Source organism: Gadus chalcogrammus, chromosome 9 (genome assembly GCF_026213295.1).
Source record: "Gadus chalcogrammus isolate NIFS_2021 chromosome 9, NIFS_Gcha_1.0, whole genome shotgun sequence".
Taxonomy (NCBI): Eukaryota; Metazoa; Chordata; class Actinopteri; order Gadiformes; family Gadidae; genus Gadus; species Gadus chalcogrammus.
In genome coordinates, this window is record NC_079420.1 from 524,674 (window position 1) to 546,738 (window position 22,065).

The following is a 22,065-nucleotide window of genomic DNA, read 5'->3' on the forward strand; positions in this document are numbered from 1 at the left end:
AGGGCTTAAACGCACTCTTCAAACCACATTATTTGACCTGTAGTTGGAGAATAAATTATTGGAGGCAGGCTACATCTATCTATTGTCTTGGCAACCTGTCTTGCATAGAATACTAAAGCTGTGTCTCCGTCTCCACATAGACTGATGTTCTTAGCTGTTGTTTGTTTTTCTTTTAAATTGGAAACCGGAATAAAGTGCACATGCTCATTGACAGCAGGAGTAACCCTATTTTGCATCCTATGAAAATATGTTTTATGGAACATTTATGTACATAAACCTAACCACAAAATAAACTTAGCCTTGTATCAATGATGTACAATTAATACATGTAGCACTAATCTTAACGCAGGTCAATCTTAAACGGAATGTGGCATAAACTGAAATAAAATGGTGCTATATAGCTGCACATTCAGAGAATTCTTCCTCATAGTAACCCAACCTCTGCATCAGCCAATAGAGTAAAAGCTAGGGAGGAAGCATCAGCCAATCAGAATATTTTCTGTGTTCACAGACCGTGATCCGAAAGGAGAAGTGGGGGATGGGTGGATGATGGGGTCAGTGAGAGAATGGGAGAGCGCGAGAGGCATATGTGGGTTTCAATTGATTAGTTATTTTGGTCCTTTAGTGGTGACGCAGCTGCTAAATTGATTGTAGGTGCCTTTCAGGGCTTGTGGTGTCTGTGAGAAACCCATTAATGCTAAGTGACTTCATTCCATTGTGACCATCTATTTTGGGTAACAGTAGCCTAACCTGAGGCTTTATGAGTATGCAGAATATCTATATTAAAAATGAAGGACAGATAAAGTATGTAGAAAGGATTAAAGAAGAAGTCAGTCCACTTCACATTATTCACTACACAACTTAAAGGATAGGAATGTTTTGAAATACTTGAATGTGCAACGAATACATTGACATTCCCTACGAACAATCCAGTGGAAAAGCTTTATTTGGGATTTGGCCGACTTTGACGCATATCAATTATACCGATTACTATCAATGTGAAAAGCACTGACTCTAGCTACAATGAGCAAGCTAAACATGGTAGTTCAGTAGTTTGTTTGTGCTGCAGCTATGGCCCATTGAGTGTTTTTTGTTGCAATGAGTCCTGCCTTGGATATCCCAGCGTGGCCAGCGGGTCATTTAGTGTTGTGGGCATAATGCTTACAGCAGCAAACAGAGCAAAACAAGTATGAAAGTTAACTTGCAAAAACTACGACTCTATAATGTATAAAATGACGTGCCAGGTCCAAGGAGAAGGTATGCTCAGCTCCACTGTTGACCAGGATGGTAGCCGGTAAAAAGAATAGCCAACTGTGCACTGAAGTCCTATACCATTATTATATGTTTACACTAGGTTTTCCCTCTTATGCATGTATGGTTTTGAACAAACAAACTGAAGAAACCATTTCATAATGGAGACTGAAACCATCTGTTTTATGTAACGAGATGTTCTGTGCCATCAGTTGAAATGCTATCTACGTACGTTTCCACAAGTAGCACATTGTGCAACAACAACAACTACAATCACTACAACACATGAAACGAATAGCCACGGCCGATTGACTAGAAGTGTCTGACGAACACAAACACATATTCCTGCTCAAACATGTAGCAGAACAGAGCATCACGATGGACCATCAACAGACCTATTTAGCTCGATAGCGGGGTGAGGAACCAGCCCTGCAGAGTCAACTGGCCCATACCGAGAGAGGAACAGAGACACTGAAAGTAGGTAGCCAGAGCAAGACGGGGACAGGATCAAACGATCAATAGGTCTTAAGATATCATCACACGCGCACACACACACACACACACACACACACACACACACACGTAAACACAATAGACAATAAGCAAAAATAGGTATGATTACGAACAATATCAACACTGAAATAACAGGACAAGAGAGTGCACTCAAAATGGTAGCTGCCAGCCGTTGCCTTCGGAAACAGAATGGACAGAAGAGAGAGGAGTAGAAACAGAATGGACAGAAGAGAGAGGAGTAGAAAGGGATGAAGGGATGCAAGGAGAGACTCCCTCCCACCCCCAGAATAAAGCAGACCCATCATCGGACAAAACACAAAGACACAGGAACAATCGATTAAACACGCACACACACACACACACACACACACACAAAGTGCGAACAGACACACACACACACACGTACACACACAAGCGCAGCTGGGAAATAACGTTGGTACTTACATGAGGACTCTGTTCCAAACATGGCTGGGCCCGGGAGCTGCAGTGGTGAGGGAGGGAGAGAGAGAGAGGGGACGGAGGGAGAGGGGGAGAGAGAGGGGGAGAGAGAAGGAGAGGTTGATGAGCAGGCAGCCACACAGCGGGGGTCTTTAGCGCACACAAAGCATCCAGTCTGCGCGCTGTGGCGGTCCCAGACGCACCGATAACACTCTCTGCTCTCAGGGGGTGATTAACCACCCTCCCCCCGCCCCCCCGCCCCCCACACACACAGTCCGCTGGGCAGGGCGCAGGAGGCCGCTTGGAGATAGAGTGGGGGTGAATGCATCCAGGGAGCAGCGGTCCACCATAGGCCAACCTCAGTGTTCTAATCCCCAGTCCGAGCACCGCTGGCAGCTAGCAGGCTAGCTAGCCAGCCGGCTAGCAAGCAGGCAAGAGATGGCGCTAGCCTAACGCCTCCTTTGTGCTGCCTCCCTATCACGCTGTAAGCTCCTGTTGTCTCCCCCTCTCTCCATGGCTCTGCCACGCTTTAGCGAGAGGAGGCTGTCAGAACGGCAGCTCTGGTGGGGAGCAGGGGGGAGGGGGGGGACACAGGGGGAGGGGCCGTAACACTTCAAAGACCAGGAGTCACATCCACATTCAGCAGTGAGAGCACTCCCTGCCGGCCCCGTCCGGGCTGAAGACAACGCTATCAACGACATCGGAAGCCCCAACAAAGATCGGAATCAGAGTCTGGGGAGAAGGAGCGTGGCATGGACCGGAGTGGTTACTGTATAACAGACCAATCAAAAGATGCGCTCACACACACAAATAATACATCTTGTATTGTGCGAGTGGGACACTAAACAATGCTATGCCCACACACACACGAGCATGCGTCGTGATTGAGAAAGGGGGGCAGTGTGATTGGGGCTGTGTGCAATCCATTCGATAATCTCATGGGCTCTGATTGGCTCTCAGAACAGCTTTTCAGTGGGGATGCACCGATTGATCAGTTATTGATCGGTAAAGGCCGATATTCGCCTTGTTGACGACCCTCCGTCCATCTGCAAATAAATTGTGATTCACCGATGGCAGTGGCTGAGGTTGTGTGTCCCTAACCCTCAATTTTGAAAATTGTATTAGTGATTATATTTGTCATGAGAAAGGTTATATTGAAATTTGTTTCAGAAATTTGTATGATGGATTTTGTGCTCACGCAAAGAGAGTGTGATGAAGGGCTGAAGACTAAGTCAGGTTTTTCTTTGCAAAAAAGGGGGAATAAATAATTAAAATAAAATATTTTAGTATTGGCATTAAGAGAACTTTTATTTTAAACATTGGTATCCGCTCACAATTTCACAATCAGTGTTTCTCTTCTTCCACAGTGCCATCAGGCGTCAATCTAATCTGACTGGGGATCGGGAGGTCCTGACTGCAGCGCAGTCTGTGATATTCAGAGGCCCTTTGAGCCCGATACATGTCAAGGGTATGACAGCTGAACGTACAGCATCTGTGCAGTTCTGGCTTTAGATTACTGACCCATCATGGAAGCCAGAGAGCTGAGATCGGAGGTACAGATGTCAAGTATCATAGTGATGGTCAAAAAAATTAAACCCATTATATGATATTCCGCCATCAAGAAAGGGGCGAATGTAAGAGAAAACGTTTTGCCTGGTGGAAGGGTCAGATACAAATAGAGGCTGATTGCTAGTTCCTTTCTCTGAAATGACATACCCATCTTATCATCACACGAGAATTTCAGTCAATTAAACGCGAAAGAAAAAAAAGATTTATGTAAAATGACAGATGTAGACTTATTTTTTATATGTTTCTTTGGTTAATAAGTGGATAACATGACTGGAGGCGCCGATCAGCAGTGAAACACCTCTTCTCCTTTAATGTGTGTCGCACGTGGCTAGCAGAACACAATGCCCCCTCCCATCTGCGTGATGCTGGGGGGGGGACAGCAGGACCCCCACTCCATCACAGAGCGTGGGGCTGCGCTCGCAGCTAGCTCCTGTATTGTGTCTCATTCGAGGCCTCTCTTACGTCGAGTCCCATCCAAGGCCCACTTAGTCCCGTACAATAACACAAGACCCGCCCCGACTTCTCATACGAGGGGGGGCAGCACCTCCCACAGAAGCCCCTTTTACGAGTTGCTAGGCAACTAAAGGAATAACGGTAAGCGGAGTCTGCCCATCCGGTGAGGGGGAGAAGACATGGCAGGGATAACGAGAATGAAAAAAGACAAAACCATCATGCCAGACTTGATGACTTCCTTCACAGAGCAATGTTTGTTGCCTATGTCGAACAAGCATTTGGGAAAGAAGAAAGAAGAGGGAGAGACAATAGAGAAAGGCTGAACACACTTTCCATGAAAGATGAAGACTAGAGTCTGGAGGAAGCTTTGTTGATCCAACACGGCACCCAATGAGTCACATCAGCTTCGAGTTGCCTTAAATCATCCTAGTCTCTCAATGTCCTCACAGAATGAACTCATCAGTTATCATCAAGTGACAGCATCTCAAATAAGACCATTACATTTTGTAGATACACTAGGGCTGGGCGATTGATCGAATTTCAATCTCAATTTCAGCATCAAACTATCAAAAAACGAATGTAATCGATTTTTTCTTTATTTTTTTTCTTCTTTTTTATAGAAAGTGCAGCTGGATACATATCTGTACATTATTTTAGATTTGAACATTTTATTTTTCACCATTTTGTGTATACAAAAATTATCGTGATGATGATTTTTTCCATAATCGAGCAGCCCTAAGACACACTCTGTATGTGTGAAGCCCGTGTCCTGTGCTGCCCAAAGAGAGACAAACTCACCTGGCGGTGAAAACATTTGACCATCGATCTATTTTCTAGTGGGTCCATACAGTTGCTATAAGTGATGCCATGGCAGGCAATAATTGGCTGTCAATAACAATGATAATAATAATGGTCTCTGGTAGGGTAGGCCTGCTAACCAGAATGTGGCTGGTGGTGGATGTGTATCCAAGCTACTGACAACATCCGTGCACCCCACAGATCCGATGGCAGGGCTGGCTCTCTTTAGTAAGACACCAGAACATAACTCCCCCATCTGTTCCCAACAGAGACCTGCGGGCCCTGATACAGGTCAGCCTGCATTGGACAGCAATCATTGGGGGGAAAAGCACATTCCGCTGAATGGGAAAGGCTTGTTGAGCTGCTGACCCCTATTGGAGGACGATATAACGAACCACATCTTGCTAGCCTAGTCTGCTTATCTGGTGGGATCATCTGACAAAAAATAATAAATAAATATAAGAAAATACATAAATATGAACATTTTGGAATTGGGCAGTGACTCGTTTGAGTGTGTTTTTATCAATGCACACACTGGGAACAACAACATCTTTGCCATCTGTATCGCAGGACAGTAAAATAGTGTCACTGTATCTTAACGAAGATTGTTCTTACTTCCCGCTTTTGCACTTAACCTATTTGCAGCATCTATAGTACTATCCCTAACACGTAAAGAAACAAGGGACAAAACAGAAACACACACCAATCATCACTGCTGTCATTAGGGGTGACAGCCTTTCCAATGTTTTGAATATCATTTGCTTTCCTTTTTTTTTGATCTCTGGATGGAAGAGAAGGTGAGAGGACTGTATTCTGAGTATTAGGCAAAGTACTACCCAGTTTATTGGTATTGTCCCACTATTTGCATGAATGGAAATGTCCGGGACCTCCAGCAGATTGAAACCCTGGCAGGTGAAGGTACCATCTATCAAACTGTCTCAGTATGTAAAGCAGGTGTTGAGGGGAAAAGACTGCTCTGGCTCAGGCCTTTGGTATACTTATCTGCTGCTTTCATTTCTAGCATTAAAGCAATATTTGTAAGATAAATACAAAAAAGTGAAAACTAAAAAATGGACACAAATCAAGGTTGTTTCTCTTTTTGCCTGGTTTTCTTTGTGATCATTGAAATGGTCCCGTTTCAGTTAGCAGACCCAAACTAACGGAGTGGCCAATGGCTTATTACGAAATTAATACTTTTCTAGACTGCTTGTCAGAAAAAGCAAGAAAAATCCATACATCACATGATACTCTGGTCACTTGTGATGTATTTGTAATTATTTAATGACATTTACGAGAATAATGATAAACCAAAATAAATTATTGTTGATACATATTACATAAAAATATGAAAATACGGCTACTATACTTCTTTACGATGGTTTTCTGAAAGCATTCAATACACATTACATTTCACGGGCACGGCGCTGAAACATTTCTGTCGTAGATCGTATTACCAAAGCGCCACACACGCTCTAAATAAAGGTCGTACCCCGTCCGGCCCGGCTCCGTGATGTTTGCGTCGGTGTTTGGCTGGTCGACATCATGGCTGCCAGAGCTTTTCTCGGACATCACATCAGCTCATTTTGTATCTGAGTTCTATTCACTACCTGCCACCTGTTTGAGCGGATTCACAATGTTTGTGCTGCTGTTATGCTTCATGAAAGCTGCCATCTTATTATTTTAAAGGGCCACCATCAAGGCAATATAACTCAATCGTTTTAGAATATCCTTAACAGACCACACATATTTGAAACGTAAATGATGACTTGTACTGCAATATAAAGTTGTATTATTGGGGTTAAGGAGTAAGGCTGAGCTGTTTTGATAAGGATATATGTTTTAATAAAGGTGACTTTGCTTTGATCAGGCATCAGTCTGATCCCAGCACAAAAGTCTCACAAAGTCAATACTAAACGTTTTAACACTCACTTTGAAGTCACTCGAAATATAATTGGATGTTTTTCAAGAGATTTATTTTTTAGAATACAATTCGTTTCTCGGAAATTAAATTATGTGAAATATGCCCTGCAGTGATGTCTGGATCCAGACACTAATCATTAAAAGGCTTTAAGTCAGAATTCCACTGACGTTCATCACAACAGATAAGCTCAACAGTTAAAAGGCAATTTCACAAAATCCATTAAATGTATTCAACAGACATGGTGAAAAAAAATTGACTATAGTACAATATTAACATAAATGAATAGAGTGTTCATATATTTTCACCACATGCTTCATCTGTTCTGAAGGAAACCAAGACCTTAAAATGCTTGAATATAAATAATGGGAACACTAAGCCCTTTTTTAGGGCTGGAGGCTTCAAGTGATATTCACAGGAGGAATGGAAAGTCAGAAATGTTCCAGTGAAAGTTGAAGTGAAAAGTTTCAGAAATCAGTTTCACAGAGTTACATGCCGTCATGGGTGAAACCCTCAGTCACACTGAACCTGACCTAGATCAACAACCTTGTACTCTCATGGTTGACAACCAAAACTGTCAGTGTTGTATGGGAATCTTTACTGTAGTGTAACTAAATAGTCTGTACAATGTTTAATCCATGGAATTAAAGAACACTTTAGTAACTTTTTAGAACTCAAATTGCTGCTGTCAGTTACCCTAGTTTTCCACTTCTTGTATTATAGCACATTTAACTGCACTAATAGAACACATTGTTGAACCCAGTGCACATCTGTTCCTAAAGCCGGGAGGTTCGATGAGGGATGGGTCAATTTCCAGACTGAAACCACAGCACTGTTACGTCTTGGAGTTGGAGCTGACATTTAGCCTTTCCAACGTGAATCCCATCATCACACACACACACACACACACTAGTGCCTGATCTCGGTCGGACACACACACACACACACACACACACACACACACACACACACACACACACACACACACACACACACACACACACACACACACACACACACACACACACACACACACACACACACACACGATTAAATATCCACTTCAGCCAGTCTTTTTGGTAAGAGCTCCCTGGCACTCTCCCATTCCAACCAGCTGGCTCTCTGAAAGAGCACATTCTTCAATCTGCTGCCCGGCAAAGTCACAGGAGGACTCGTCACTCGCTGCTGAGAGCAACTGAACACAGAATACCCGCTATAAGATCCTTTCACTGATTGTCCAACAGCAACTAAACATGTCCACTCCACAGACATAAACAATCCTACATTGGCCAGTCTTGTTGGGTTAAGGAAGGCAGCAATTTCGAGTAATTCTATTGTCGAGAAAATACAAAGCACGACATTAAACAATATCATAAAATGTATATTGTTTAACGTTAGTGCCACATATGATAATCGGGGCAATTACAGCTTTTTCTCTCAAAAGTTAACGATGACCTACTAAATATATATAGCGCTCGTTAATAACACGATATTTTCCCCTCTCGAACCCAATGAATGACCCCCAAGAAGCACGTATTTGATCAACATATGCACAAAACAAAAGACGTCCATTCATCCAGGCATCAGGACTTCCATTTAAACCTGGCTAACCGTTAGCCATCTCAGCATGCAAGCTAACAGCTAGCGTTCACCATGTACGGTTGTCAAAATATCAACACTTGGCAAAGTGCTAGGACGTTGAATGGCAGCGTTCATAAAGGCGACAGTGTTCCGTTGTATGGACCTACCTTAATGTGTTTCAAGGAGGTCAGTTAAGTCCTGAGCGGTAGCTAGCATTCTTCCTCTGCATAACGAGCAGCAGTCTAACATATGTCTTGCGGACCAGACTGTAGACGTGTCTTCAAACTGAGCGGGCAACGCTTGCGGTAGAGAGGCTAGCGTTAGCCGGTTAGCCAACCACGTTCCTGGGTGAGAATAGGTAGCATGATGTTCTCTGAACGTCTTGTGTTTTTAATCGCGACTAGTCTCCCCCTGTGGTCAACGAGGAGTCCCCTTTCTCTAAATAAACCCAACTACTACTAAAGCACTGTCTGACCATCAGCGTGTATTGAGATTTCGAAAGACCACCCGATGCAGAGCACTTTAAACATTTCCAATTGAACCTGTAACCATTGACCAATGCACCCAGGGATTTGACAGTTTCATTTGACTACAGTAGTGCATATTCTGTGTGTGTGTTTGTGAGCTATCAGTACCCTTTGGACATATTAGCACGTGAAATATTTGCTCTTTAGTCAACGTACCTACATATGTATTAAAACATTGTATATACATTAATATTATTTTATTATTTATAAAGTGAAAATCTGTCAATGTAAAACTATGAAACATGAGTCAGTAGTTAGAAAATTTGTCATTTAATGCAACATAATTGTGATTGAATTACAATTAATCTCATGGAATAAATCACCAAACCAACAAATAGGTCTCATACAGTATATATTACAATGTGCCTTGGTTTATTATACATTAAGGATTCATTTTAATAAAAATATGCAATGTGCAGGGGAGTGAATTATCATTCAATTGTAAATTGGACATCAAGCACGTTAATTCGCTATTAAGTATTGGTTAATTAAGCTTGTTAAGGTGTCAGAACGCCATGTGCTGATCAAGAATTAAATTGGCTGAATTTTACGTTGACAGGCAGTTTAGCTTCAAAAGTCAGGTATGGGAAACACTGAGCACTACCCAGGGGCGTGTCCGGACTAATTTAGTAGGGTTGACGTATGAGTGGTACACCTAACAGAGGGGGCACCAGACCACAACACACAGCCTCGCAGGGCAATGTGGACAATGTTTATTATAGGTATACTACGTGAATGTACTATTTTATTTATATTCCAGATATAGTAGGGGTGGCATTCAGGGTAGCCAATTAATTTGTTGGCCCCGATGTGGACACCCCCTGCTGTACCAAATGGGAAGAGCGGTGGTTGGCCGGTCAATAGTGCTTTCCAACTCATCAACGCAACACCCTTTGCTTAAAACAATTAATAAAATCAAAGGGGCAGTAACCTAATGTAAACAGTGTTTTATTTTTTCAGTCAATGTGTTATATGAACAAAGAAAAAAATAGACATTTATATATATATATAATTCTTCCTGCCAACGCAAATTTTGTTTAGTTTTTTCCCCAGCAGGTCAAACATAAGGGGAAGCCTTTAGAAAATGTTAATATTGCACAGGTGATCATAAGGGTGGAGTTGCATACGAGTTCCTGTTCCCTCTCCTATGTCTTATATTATTACCTTCCAAAAACGCTTGTTATCAATATGATCATGATTTTATATTTCATATACAGAGGTTCCAACAGCATCTCCATAAAGAAAAAAATAAACCCAACAATTTAAGCAACGGTGAACATTTGAAGTGTAATGTGACATCTTTGTGGAAGACCAAACCTAAATTTTGCCTGTTTTATCAATTTTTCATACATGGACAATACAACTATCCAGTCATGCAATGTTGACGTCTTTTTCTTGGGTGGGTTAAGGGGCTGAATTTGTCTGGCTTTCCTGGGCTTTTTAGGCATTCTGCATCTCCTTTCCAATCTTGTAGCTCAGGATCTTGTTCCAGTCAATCTTGGTGCGAGTGACGGGTAGCTGGCGGCGTAAGGCTTTGAAGGTAGTGTCCGACATAGTCTGGTAATTCTCATTGATCGCAGTCTGCGTGGGGTTGGGAACAGACAGAATGAAAAATAACATGTAAATTATTTTGATGCAAGCCACAGCGAAAGAGAGAAATGGAAAAGAACAAGTCTTGTCCCGGACTACCTTGTCCAGGTAGCCAAGGTTTCAACAGACAAAGAGTAGTCACAGTAGATGTGTTTTGAGGCCCGGGGATATTCCCCGGGCCTTTTGGAGCCGTTGAAGGCCATTTCAACAGTTATTCTTTTGTTTACTCATTAAGAAATGTACACAATGAGATAAATGTTTAAATAAAGAGGTGTTCTGTAGAACTACCCTTTCCAAGAAATGAATAGCTAGGGTCAGATGAGGAGAGGTTAAACACCTGGTATTCGTTCTCGGCAGCCTCCATGATCTTTATGAAGTCCTTCGCAGTAGAAGCTTCATTCTGATCAAAGGCAGAGACAGAGTGATGCACAGTTCAATTCATGAATTCAATGTTCAAAATGTGTTTGAATACCGTTATACTGCAATTCCAGTGTGTGTGTGTGTTTGTGCGTTTAATTGAAATAGATTAAAGTTTTATCAACGTCCCCGCCCCTGGCCTGGGGCGGGTTTCCTTTTTCATCAAAGGCAACCACATATTTTATAAACTATCTTGAGTTCAAAGCTATAGATAGAATATCAACACATAGACCAGGCCTGATTCGTAGCCCTTCCACATTGGAAGGGTGGACACTTGAACGCTACAGAACGTCTCTCTTCTGTACATCCTCAGGCGCTCTGGGGTCCACATGGAAGCATACAACCCTGATTCAGTGAGGTGTACTCACAGAAACAGACATGGCCTCCTGCACCTCTTTGTGGCTGACCAGCTGGACGTTGCCGTCTTCATAATAATGGACCTGGAGGGGAGGCATGTTTAGTTACCAAGAAGAAATAACTCAAATCAACCAAAAATATACAAAAACACAGAGTTGACGATAGCTGAGATGATGAAGCCGGGGTTTAAAATGCAAATGTATTGTCACACATATACAGGTGGACTGACACACACCTGGATTTTCATAATGCCTGCCACCTGGGTGGTAGAGGGAGAGATGGTGAATTTCCACTCTGACCTCCAGCGTCCGTTCCTGAGAAGAGAAAATTGAAGATTAGGTTACCGAGTTCCCCTCCTACCAGGAACCGATGCATTGAAGATAAAAAAAAGAAATAAACATGCTTTCATTTCATGACGATGTGTCAACTTCTGGTCAGATGGAGGTCTTCAAGAAAATAGATATTCTTTGTGGAACAGTCTATACCGGAACCCAAGAGTCATAAGATCACCATGCAACTAACCCTTGCATTCCGACTCTGAATAAAGTTGTGCTTCTTGGAGAGAGCAGGAGTGTATGAGGGCAAAGTGGTAGCCATATAATGGAATTATGAGATCATTACCACAACAAGCCATAAGCTTGGTAAAACACACCCGCAAAGAGGATTGGCACAGTCCTTATCCAATTAGATTAACCAGATCCTGGACAGCTCAACCAGGCTAATAGGGGCAAACACTGAGAGGAATTCATTGTTATGTGCCTATTTTGGCAATGGGCAAACTCCTCTTTAAAACCTCTGTAACTCTGCAAGGTTATCTAATCATATTGTTTAAAACGGAATTAGCCAAATCAGATACTGTTAATGATAACAGTAAAAAGTTTCCTGAACAAATAACTTGCCAAAGCCAATGTATAAATCCCATGCTACCCATTCCATGAAGTGTGGAATGAATCCTGCTGAAAATGAATACAGAATGTTAAAAAATAAAACATTTCAATCTTACCAGAAGTTTTTGGGTTGAAATTGATGGCACTCGACGCACACGATGATAGTTTTATGTCCGTCAATTGTTTTCCCATAAATCTGTTGATAGAAGAAAGAAAAAGTCCCCCACAAAAAAATATATAAATCCAATGATTAAATGTATTAAATCATACATTACTTACTGACCTGCAGAATGTATGAAAACAAGCTGATACAGCTGCTCATTCTTGCGCTCCATGCAAAAACTTAAGATACCGACACATACAAAGACAGGAAGTGGTAAAGCAAATAGAAAATAAGTAAAATAGGTCATTAATAAGGGAGATACAACCATATGCTGAGGGGAAGGGGGAAGGGGGAACGAGAGAACGAGAGAACGAGAGAACGAGAGAGAGAGAGAGAGAGAGAGAGAGAGAGAGATGCACTGTAGAACGGGAATACAATGCATCTGTTCCCTCCAATGTGAAAAATAAAAAGATCTCTTGATCTGTAATTACATATATAAATCTTTGCTTGAGGAAATGAGTCCTTAGCCCAAGTGAAGGAGTTCAAGTACCTCGGGGTCTTGTTCGCGAGTGAGGGTACTATGGAGCGTGAGATTTGCCGGAGAATCAGAGCAGCGGGGGCGGTATTGCGTTCGCTTTACCGCACCGTTGTAACGAAAAGAGAGCTGAGCCGCAAGGCAAAGCTCTCGATCTACCGGTCGATCTTCGTTCCTATCCTCACCTATGGTCATGAGGGCTGGGTGATGACCGAAAGGACGAGATCGCGGGTACAAGCGGCCGAGATGAGTTTTCTCAGAAGGGTGGCTGGCGTCTCCCTTAGGGATAGGGTGAGAAGCTCAGCCATCCGTGAGGAACTCGGATTAGAGCCGCTGCTCCTTTACTTAGAAAGGAGTCAGCTGAGGCAGTTCGGGCATCTGGTAAGGATGCCCACTGGGCGCCTTCCTTGGGAGGTGTTTCAGGCACGTCCAGTGGGGAGGAGACCTCGGGGAAGACCCAGGACTAGGTGGAGAGATTATATCTCAACACTGGCCTGGGAACGCCTTGGGATCCCCCCGTCAGAGCTGGTCAATGTGGCCCGGGAAAGGGAAGTCTGGGGCCCCCTGCTTGAGCTGCTCCCCCCGCGACCCGACCCCGGATAAGCGGATGACGATGAGGATGAGGATCTTTGCTTGAATCTAAATCAACTTTAGAGAGAGAAGGCTTGTATACAAATGTTTGGATTGGATACTATACATTTTTTAAATGCAAGAGAGTGTGTGTGAATGTGGAGAAGAGAAGGGGGAAGATGGAGCCAGAGGGAGGCCGGGCAGCCAGAGGCGGGGAACGGCAGAGGGCGTACGGTGCAGACTCCGTTGGGGTAGTGCTCCTTGACGTAGGCCCTGACGGCCGAGTCCAAGGCGCTCCTCCAGGGCTCGATGGAGCTGTCGCTGTCGTGGGAGCGAGGGTCACTGGCTTCTTTCCTCAGGTGGTCGAACTTGAAGGAGATCTTGTTCTTGGGGTCGAGAATGCGGCCGTTGCCTAGGTCACCGTGCTCAGTGATCAGGACCTGCAGGCAGAGACCCAGAGCGTGTTAGACAGAAGGACTAGGGAGTTATTAACCTCACAGCAACGTGCCAGGCAGCAAGGCAGGGGAATTGGTCAAGCATGATGACATCTTTGCGCAACATCCAGCAACAAGGACAGCGTGTTTCAACACCCCAGGGGCCCGCTTTGTGGCCCATGACGGGTTTGTTGACAACAGATCATAGTCAGCTGTCAGAGGCTATTCTTTGTTTTTCTTTACTCTCCCAGGAGAAGACAGACACAACCCAGGAGAAGATAAAGGAAGAAATGCAGGGACGATTAGGTATCTTTTAAAACGAATTTGCAGCCACAAGGGGGCAGGCAGGCACGGAGTTCTGATTAACGGTTGAATTCAAACCCTACTGGTTCCTCTTCCCTCGGCAGAACTGTTGGCCCAACAGCCGTTAGTGCTAGGGCTGAACGATTAATGGAATTCAAATCGAAATCAAGATGTTATAGAACAGGGTATGCAAATCAAAAAAACAAGTTTATAGTTAGTTTATAATATAAATTAATCTCAACACATCGGCCTGGCCGAAAGGAAAGAGCAGTTTTAATGTTGACTGCTTCCAATGTTGTGTTGGTCATACTAAAGAATGATGATTTATTTCTTTTTTTGTGAATAATACACAACATAAGGAACTTAATCAATTATAAAATTGCACATTAAATCGCAATCGCAATATTGGTCAAAATATTCGCAATTAGATTATTTCCCCAAATCGTTCAGCCCTAGTTACTTCCTGTTCCTTTTTTTAACAATATCAATGTAAACGATATGCTCTTCTCAGCATTGCAGTGCCAACCCACCTGTTCCTCATAGCCATCAATTTTCACTGGGGTAAACTGGTCCACATTGTACTGAGCAAATGCACTGCAAACAGAGACACAGAAGAGAAGCACATTCATTTTGCTGCAGGTTAATTTAAACATTTATGAATGCTGAACATAAAAACACATTCAGTAGTATTACACTTTTAAACCATGGAATTTTGTCTGGGTCCTATCATGAATACACACAAAACATTTTATTTATTTACTTTTTATACATTTTCGGGAGAATTTAATTTTCAAACTGAATATGAGATATTCTGGGGAAACAGAGGACTTTTCTCTGCGCGTTGTGGTGAGTAATGACGAGAACAGAGAGTGTGAACCGGAAGAGGACTCACTGCGCCGCGCCTTCCCGGAGAAGGTTGTCATTGTTGAGCAGCAATCGCACATCTGCAGGGAGGAGCAAAACACGGCATCAGAGGGTTGAGGCTTTGGGCCAACTAGAGGAACACAGCCCTGTTGATGCACAGGGACGAGCTGGGAGTCTTAACGCGACGTTTTTACCTGAACTTTTGATTCTGTGACATTCAAGGAATGAATTGCAACAGACAACTAAAGCTGGAGGTTTTTATTTCTAGTACCAATAAACTCAAGACCTACCTGAACCAATATATAAAATAAATAGTAACAATATACTACTAGGTACAACAAGGCTACTAACTAAAATAATGAATGCAATGCACATATTGTCCGGGAGGGCAGCCGACTGAGGTCTAAGGACATGGAAGGCTCCTACGATTTTTAGATTTCCAAATCACGTTATAAAAAAAAGAAAAAAAAAGAAAGAAAAAAAGACAATCAATTCGTGGCGCTCGATGTTGATTCTGTGGCGCCGCGCCACACAATGGTCTATGTATGGGAAACACTGGACAGTCATTAGAGCTGGAGGTACGGTTAAAAAACGGAACAGGTGAAACACACCTAGGTATTTGCTAAACAGAAAACGATTGCATTGTTTCCATCGCCAAGAGTGTGAGACATAAACACACACACACAAACTTACCATTGAAAACCTCATTGAATTCTCCTGGTGGAGCGTGGATGACAAAATTGGCTGATATGCGTACCTGTGAAAAACAAGACAAAAGATTTACGTCAAGCAACTAATTTAATTACTACATCCACAGGACACAAACACACTGCTCACAATCCAACCAGGAAAGTGCCCACTTTCCGCTTGTTGGAAAATAAGGGTTTCCGTGGCTCTTATGGCCAAGAGCTACTGCTGTGCTCTGTTGTATAGAGACACGTCAAACAAAACATAAAGTTTGTTTTTCTGAACATTGTGTGTATGTTTTGTTTTTCCCCCTTTATCCCATCCTACATTCTTATCAGCAGCTGTTTAGTTATTTGTTACTATATGCTTCAGCAATGTATTTTCAGTTTATTCCTGCCTGAAGAAATTAATAATTACTCAATTAATCCAAACTGACCGCAAACAAAACAACTGCTTCCTCAATGAAATTCCCATGAGGCCATGGAGGTACGGGGAAACCGACCACGCCCTCCATCAAGACTTCCACGTGATAGTGACGCTACCGGGTAGATAGAGTGCCCTCAGTGCACTGTGGCCGATTTAGTTATTCTAAAGATAACCAGCAGATGGTTTTCGTTTTTTTCATCCACCAATCAATTAGTAGTAGAAGAGTTGAAGAATACATTATACCAAGCGCTGTATGTACGTTTGGTTTATGATCGAATGTCCAAATATCGGGTTAAGAAAAAAAGAAAGAAAAAAAGTCAGTTCATACTATCAATCTTTTACTGCCTGTAAACGCAAGACACGGAGACCACTACTGCCGAATTGAGTTTTTAATCAATTGATCGTTGAACGCAAAATTACAAAACAACAATATCACAGCAGACAGTGGCTTTCTGATACACCCATCTGTCCGAGTTCGACTTGGTTTCAATGGGGTGTAAGGTTCTGAGCACACATGGCTTCCAAAGTATGAGAGTAGGCCTATTTCCTTTCATCACAAAGCAAATAGGTGGTGGTTAGAACATTGTGTAAAGTTTTGAATGCATATCACGGCAGGACTAAGCCTATTTATTGGTTGATTAATCATACAGGCACCATTATGGGGAACGGTTCACCATAAAAGAAAAAACATCACTACCCGTTTTATGCATGTTGACTTAATAACCAACACGTGGAGCTTTTTTGTGTATTGTGGACTTGTTCCACATGGTGAAATAGTTTGAATAGTCAAAACTAAAGAAAGGTAACTAGGGCAGCCCATATTTGGCCATTCTGAGGAGGGCTGCTCACCTCAACTGAAGACATGAAGCGTTCTCAGACGTCTAGTGCCCTTAGATAAATATTTTATGACTGGGATATTCAGATGAAATGTAACCAAGCCTTCTAACCGCAGTCCCCGAATATGCAGAACAATTCTTCATGAAAAACAAAACAAAACGAATACTGAATTGAGATTTGAATACCTATCCGGATATTCCGGCTAATCCCTATGGAAGAGCATGTTGATTCAATACAACCAAGATTTTCTTTGGTTGACTACAGCACTCATAATTTCAAATTCAAACTTTTTTCAAATTGCATTATTTTCTGCATGGCTGATTGCAGTGGGTGCAGGTAGGAGAACCCAAGCTTATTGCCTGAATACAGGAAAATACTACTTTAACAACTAGGTCGAGTTTGATTATGCCAAATTGAAACTCAGCATCTACCCCTCTTGCAGACATCTCTTTTTTTCTTCTATTCTGTTTCTGTGCAGAGACTTCCCGTTTCCAGGTCACATGTCAAACTGACAGCGAGACCATTGCCCCTCCCCCCCCTGTGACTCACCACCATATATGGGCACTAAAATGTATCATTCACTCTCTGAGTGACTCACTATTCTAAAGGCTAATGATAATGATTACAAGTAATGATATCATATTAATGTATATAATACTATAAAGATGAACAACTCAAACACTAGGAAATAAGAATACATCAAAGGACTATCAAATGTGTTGATTCGAGTTGTTTATTTTGCCTTGGTTTGTGTTGAGTACGTGTGCTAGTTTGTGCATCCCATAGGTCCTTATTAGCTGTGTGTGTCCCAGGTCCCGGCCCTCAGAGCTGTAGATTGATTCCTGCTAATGAGCAGTGCTTAGGCCAAAACAGTGACTCACACAGGAACATGAATGATCCTGTTCCAAGCAGTACCTAAAGGTGCTCCCTCCCTCAGATACCTCCCTGCTGCTGTGGAGCAGATCTGAGAGAGGGGTTGTTAGAATGGGCAGACGAGATGCAAGCTCTTTATTCGTTTGATAGCCCAGGTAATGTGATGGGGTCTGTGCAGTCTAATAGTAAGCACCTCCCAGGGCGGGCGCTGGCTCTATTAAAGGTCCAACTTGCAGTAAGTTTAGTAGCGAGAATTGTTTTTTTCCTGGCAGCAGGAAGCTGGATAGTTCAGTTCATTTCAGGGGGCAATAAAATGCATTGAAAAGGTGTTCCACATCATAAATGACATCCTTTTTCAATACGTAGAAAGTACCCTGCATGGTTTAGATGACACAAAAACATAGAGAGAATAAGAGAAAACTAAGTTACCTAGATGATGTCAACTGATCCTTGACCCAGAGATTGAAATAGCTAAACATGTTAGCATTGTGATTGTAAAATCAATCTATCAGTAGGCCTTCCAGCCAGGTTATGTCAGAATGCCACACCTATTAGTCACAAAGTCTGAAAAGACACACTGATGGTGTCGTTTGCACGAAATGCCACATCATAGGGCTAGTAGAATGATTTTCACGCTAGCTTAAACAACCACATCCTGAGCTATACGGGAAGGCGATATTAGCACCAAGAGGTTTTTTCAAAACAAAAAAAGGAACAAAAGTTGGTCTAAGAGCATAAAGTCAAATGTAGGCACCTCTGGAGGACTTATTTTATCCACAGGACTAATGATTTAGAAACAGCAATTGATTTTACTGATAGAGTGAAATTGTCTAATGGTGGTCATCATTATAACAAACGTTTCCACAAAGTGATTTTAAACCTATCAGGTCAACCACCCCACCTAGATTTATAGCTCTGTGAACAGAATCTGTGCTCCAAGGGACCTATTGTTCCTGTTGGGGGCGTAGTCTGGGGGGAATGCGCCGATCTCCTGCCTGTTGAGACTTGTCAGAACAATCTCTGCAGTTACCTTCATCTGGCTGTAACCACTCGGCGGTCTGGCCCCTACAAACACCCCTGCTACCCTGCACTAATGACACTTAGTGTGACCCAGCGCTCCTCTGGGGACCTGGACGGGGACCCAGAAGAGGGGCCAAAGACATTCATTGAATCCTGTGGCAGCAGCAGAACCCCATGGGGGGCTTCTGTTCATCAAACACAGCCTTGCACTGTTTAATTATCTGCTGATAGAGTACTGGCAAGAATTGTATTTCTTGATAGACGCATGGAACAAATGTGTACACAAATGAGTGTCTAAAGGTGCATTCACACCAAAAGCCAAGCCGGCGGATTGGCGCCGATTAGCAAGCAGGACGCGGTTTATGCGAATTGTGCGTGATTCCAATTGCAAGAACGACACAAATTTGCTCGAGTTGAAGTATCTTAATTTTGGTGCGAATTAAGCTCGATGCTGAATCACCCGCACAAGAAACGTTTGCGTGAAAAAGTTAACCATGCTTTTTTTCAGGGCCTAGATTCCAAAGATCTGCTCAACAGTTACAGGATTCCTCAAAGTACGGGAGTCCCAGTGTCCTCTCCTGCTATAAGCACGGGGAACTGAAGAGCTGACTGATTCATGTATTGTATTTGGACCTTTATAGAGGTCAATGGGAGGATAAAAGGTAGTGTAGTGTGCACAGCATATGACAATAAACCTCCAATTCCCCCTGACCCTCCCTGTCAGTGCTGCCTAGCTCTAAGCAGCCAGCGCTGTATGGTTTATGGTATGTCTGCTGCCTTGCATTAGCATGTCCTGCATGCAGCAACCAGCAGCCCACTGAAGCTCTCCTCCAACCAACACCGGGCCGTACTGAGGGCCACATGCTCATGCACACAATTTGAAGGTTCTCTTACATAAGTGAGACCAAAGCTAGAAGCATTCTATAAACGATGCGACGTGTGTAGTACCAAATCATTACTAACTGACCTGGTGTGGTGAGAATTTACATAAGCTATTAAAAAATATGACCAATAATCATAATAATTCAACAGCAAGCATGGGAACGGGTTACTTTTTTTAAAAGTGTCTCTCCAATATCCATATTTACTGGACAACAATTAGCTACCGCAATTGAATAAAAAAGTGTACGGAGAGGCCAATAATACCCTTTCAGGTGGCACAAACAATTTGGTCAAATAAGACCTTCCGCCGTCAAACAAATGCATTTAAGACTCTGCACTGAGGTTATCAATCAAAATATATTTTTTCATTACATTTACCATGGGTTTCTGTTAGAATGCTGTGCTGGGGGTTATGTGGTTCTAGTTAGGCTTTACCTCTCCCTACCTCTAGGTAGAAGCTAAAGATACCTCTGTCGTAACATTAAATGTCTAGGGCTCGTGACTGCACTGCAGACAATATGTTTCAATTAAATAGTTATACATGCTTTTGACTAGGTTGCATTTGTGACATAATGTTCCATGAACTTACACATTTAAAAGTGTACAAAGAGAAAATATAGGAATTCTTAAAGCTTACTTTGTTTATTTTTAAGTTTATTTACTACTTGGATCTACTCATTTACTAATTGGCTGTTAACACAAGTTTGCTTACAGACCAGTTTGGTCAGTGCGGTTTGGCTGTTAAATCACTATTCTCTCAGCTCTAATTACGGGACAATTTCAGTTTCAGAAACAAAATAGATATGAGACTTTTCTTTATGCATTGTTTTGTAGCCAAGAGATCTGAACAATAATACATAAAGTGGAATTGGCCCTGCGGTTGGGTGCTACTATAGCTGTATGCATCCTTATTTGGCTATGAAAAGAGTGTTGGTGACTTAAGAACCATAAGTGCTGAAGACAAACTTCCTGCTCTGTTTTTCTGAGAAGTCAATGAGTCTTGTTCTGATCTAGTTGACATACAACAACAAGCCTATATATAGTTGACCATAGTGGTGTTTACATATGTCGTCAATTAAATAACGTAGTTTGGTCAAAGTTTTCTGTTCAGCAAATATCTATACACCAACCTGGTATCCCATTTTATTCTGTTTTGAAAGTGCAAGAGCAATACAATCAAGGGGTAGGCAATGTAAGGTTGAACATAACACCACCACAATATGGTTCATCAACATCTTCGAACCTCATAACTTTAAATCCAACTAGTAGCTAATGGCCAGAGCATAGCAACGATGAGGATGAGGGAACCACACCCATTGGCCACTATGGTGCTACAATCCGAATAATCTCCTGACAGCGGGGGAACAAAACCATACGTTCGTTGATTGCAACTATGTGACATGTTTACTACCGAAACAGTGCAGACAGTTCAAATGATTAATGTTAAGGATCAAGAACGCACAGCCATGTAGTATTACTGTGAACAACAGTGACGTTACAAGCTACTTGAGGGCTAGTGAAGTACTTTGACAGTTTACAGAATGTTTTCCTAATGTCATGCAAGATATATACACATACTGTACATTACATTACGGTTGACATCATGGTGCGGGGGCATTTGGACATCTTAAAACTACGATTAAATCGTTTAACTACCGTTTAATAAAAGGGCGTATTAGCAAGTGAGCTATCTGGCATGTATCGGGCTGGGCTAGGCTAACTAAACGATCTGAGAACTTCACGACAACGACATAAGACACCGTGAGAACCGCTTTGCCGTTCGAAAGCTGGTAACCGATTGAATGGCCAGCAAATGTTCATTTCAGTGTGTCCACGGCTCCTATTTTGAGTCAACACCGTACAAGGAGCCTCCGTTCGGGGTTCGCAATAGAGCGGAAGTTGAGCTAAAAATAATAGACAAGCAGCACCGCGGCCTGATTTTCGCTTTTATTTGCACGGGGATCACGCTAGACCCATGCATGGAAAGATCGAGGCATAGGCAACTCAAAATTCAAACCGTCGCAAGAATACAAACCAATGCAAATAATACATTCCGAATATTACCTTTTCCTCATCGGACAGCTGCTCCTCACGATCCGCCATCTTTTCTTCCGGCACCAGCGCTTGTCAGAGCCCGCCGTGACGTCATGTCATGGGTGGATTCCTAGAGGCCTCTGTTGTCGTATCTGAACCGAAAGCATCTTCTAAAGTTTAACTTTACCACATGTTTAA

The 22,065-nt window shown here is 42.6% G+C and overlaps 2 protein-coding genes across 9 annotated transcripts in view; both read right to left on the reverse strand.

Annotated features, from left to right (window-relative positions):
* The window catches only part of LOC130388554 (suppressor of tumorigenicity 7 protein homolog), a 36,480-nt gene extending 27,279 nt beyond the window's left edge, over positions 1 to 9,201 (reverse strand). For 7 of the 8 annotated variants that reach the window (XM_056597890.1, XM_056597889.1, XM_056597894.1 and 4 more), the window contains exons 1-2: positions 8,689 to 9,201; positions 2,209 to 2,245 (exon numbers count right to left, since the gene is read on the reverse strand). In XM_056597890.1, the coding sequence (XP_056453865.1) occupies positions 2,209 to 2,230 (22 nt within the window). In that variant the 5' untranslated portion in view covers positions 2,231 to 2,245; positions 8,689 to 9,201. The remainder of the gene's footprint in view (positions 1 to 2,208; positions 2,246 to 8,688) is intronic. The other variant, XM_056597896.1, reaches the window with a different exon arrangement.
* Positions 9,202 to 9,301: 100 nt separating this feature from the next.
* LOC130388555 (F-actin-capping protein subunit alpha-2) lies at positions 9,302 to 21,995 on the reverse strand. Its single transcript, XM_056597899.1, has 10 exons — positions 21,898 to 21,995; positions 15,802 to 15,865; positions 15,137 to 15,188; positions 14,775 to 14,838; positions 13,741 to 13,947; positions 12,416 to 12,495; positions 11,648 to 11,726; positions 11,424 to 11,495; positions 10,976 to 11,038; positions 9,302 to 10,629 (listed from the first exon to the last, which is right to left on the reverse strand). Exons 1-10 carry the CDS (start codon positions 21,934 to 21,936, stop codon positions 10,489 to 10,491), a joined length of 861 nt encoding a protein of 286 aa, XP_056453874.1. The 5' UTR covers positions 21,937 to 21,995; the 3' UTR covers positions 9,302 to 10,488.
* Positions 21,996 to 22,065: the final 70 nt, after the last annotated feature.

What these genes read in the sequence shown, in the direction of transcription:
- LOC130388555 (XM_056597899.1), bottom strand. Translation starts at nt 21,936, where the DNA reads ATGGCGGATCGTGAGGAGCAGCTGTCCGATGAGGAAAAG. An exon ending in TTTCAACCCAAAAACTTCTG is followed by an intron (nt 11,727 to 12,415) that starts GTAAGATTGAAA and finishes TTCTCTTCTCAG; the next exon opens with GAACGGACGCTGGAGGTCAG. An exon ending in AGGAGGCCATGTCTGTTTCT is followed by an intron (nt 11,039 to 11,423) that starts GTGAGTACACCT and finishes GCCTTTGATCAG; the next exon opens with AATGAAGCTTCTACTGCGAA.